The following is a 2014-nucleotide window of genomic DNA, read 5'->3' on the forward strand; positions in this document are numbered from 1 at the left end:
AAGTTATTTCAGGTGACTTTAAATTAACAGGTGTTGCTCTTAAGGTTACCGAGAGAGAGAGAGAGAGAGAGAGAGAGACAGACAGACAGACAGACAGACAGACAGACAGACAGAGAGAGAGAGAGAGAGAGAGAGAGAGAGAGAGAGAGAGAGAGAGAGAGAGAGATCTACTATGGTCAAGGTAAGATCTCCAATTAATTATCTATCTCTTCCTGACAGGTGAGGTACTTCCTACCTTACCATTTATCTACCATGACAGACAGACAGACACAGACAGAAAGACAGACAATCAGACAGACAGACAGACAGACAGACAGATACAACACTGATATAATAACAACATAATCCGTATTTAGGCAGATAATATTCCATTGTCTTGGTGACGTACTGAGATTCTAAAGGTAGACTCCCTTAACCGGTTCTCCCTTAACTGGTTCACCCTTAACTGGTTCACCCTTAACCGGTTCTCCCTTAACTGGTTCTCCCTTAACTGGTTCACCCTTAACTGGTTCACCCTTAACTGGTTCTCCCTTAACTGGTTCACCCTTAACTAGTTCACCCTTAACTGGTTCACCCTTAACTGGTTCTCCCTTAACTGGTTCTCCCTTAACCGGTTCTCCCTTAACTGGTTCACCCTTAACTGGTTCTCCCTTAACTGGTTCTCCCTTAACTGGTTCTCCCTTAACTGGTTCACCCTTAACTGGTTCTCCCTTAACTGGTTCACCCTTAACCGGTTCTCCCTTAACTGGTTCACCCTTAACTGGTTCTCCCTTAACTGGTTCACCCTTAACTGGTTCACCCTTAACTGGTTCTCCCTTAACTGGTTCACCCTTAACTAGTTCACCCTTAACTGGTTCACCCTTAACTGGTTCTCCCTTAACTGGTTCTCCCTTAACCGGTTCTCCCTTAACTGGTTCACCCTTAACTGGTTCTCCCTTAACTGGTTCTCCCTTAACTGGTTCTCCCTTAACTGGTTCACCCTTAACTGGTTCTCCCTTAACTGGTTCACCCTTAACCGGTTCTCCCTTAACTGGTTCACCCTTAACTGGTTCTCCCTTAACTGGTTCACCCTTAACTGGTTCACCCTTAACTGGTTCTCCCTTAACTGGTTCTCCCTTAACTGGCTCTCCCAACTGGTTCTTCCTTAACTGGTTCTCCCTTAACTAGTTCTCCTTAACTGGTTCTCCTTAACTGGTTCTCCCTTAACTGGTTCTCCTTAACTAGACAGAATTCTCCCTTAACTAGTTCTCCACTCTTTAGTTCTCCCTTATTGATTCTCCTCTTTTCACCCTTACCACACCCTCACCACACCCTCCACCACACACCCTCACTACACACCCTCACCACACCCTCCACTACACCTCACCACACCCTCACCCACACCTACCCTCACTACGCACCCTCCACACCACCACACCCTCACCCACACCCCTCTACCACACCACACTACACCCTCCACCACACCTCACCCACGCACCCTCCCACCACACCTCCTACACCCCTCACCACACCCCTCACTACACCCCTCACCCACACCTCCCACCACACCTCCCACACACACCCCTCACCCACACACCCCTCACTGCACCCTCACCACACCCTCACCCTCACCACACCCTCCTACACCCTCACCACACACCCTCCACCACACGCCCTCCACCACACCCTCCACCAACCCTCACCACACACCCTCCCTACCCCTCACCACACCACCCTCACCACACCCCTCCCCACACACACCCTCACGTCTCAATTTATTTTCACAAATATTCAATAACCAAATTAAAAGTCTTAAAACTATACTGGTAGCTGGTAGGTAGTGGTGGTAGTAGTGGTAGGTAGTGATAGTGGTGGTAGGTAGTGATAGTGGTGGTAGTAGTGGTAGGTAGTGATAGTGGTGGTAGGTAGTGATAGTGGTGGTAGGTAGTGATAGTGGTGGTAGTAGTGGTAGGTAGTGATAGTGGTGGTAGGTAGCGATAGTGGTAGTAGTAGTGGTACTAACTTATTTGAAACA

At 48.4% G+C, this 2014-nt stretch overlaps 1 protein-coding gene across 1 annotated transcript; it reads right to left on the bottom strand.

Annotated features, from left to right (window-relative positions):
- Positions 1 to 395: 395 nt before the first annotated feature.
- On the bottom strand, positions 396 to 1148 carry LOC121865614 (activating transcription factor 7-interacting protein 1-like; the record flags this gene model as incomplete). Its single annotated transcript, XM_042365136.1, has 1 exon — positions 396 to 1148. A coding segment is annotated over one exon (753 nt), but the record flags the coding sequence as incomplete, so codon positions are not given.
- Between the last annotated feature and the right edge of the window lie 866 nt (positions 1149 to 2014).

This window comes from Homarus americanus, unplaced genomic scaffold, assembly GCF_018991925.1.
Source record: "Homarus americanus isolate GMGI-L3 unplaced genomic scaffold, GMGI_Hamer_2.0 scaffold6660, whole genome shotgun sequence".
NCBI classification, from domain to species: domain Eukaryota; kingdom Metazoa; phylum Arthropoda; class Malacostraca; order Decapoda; family Nephropidae; genus Homarus; species Homarus americanus.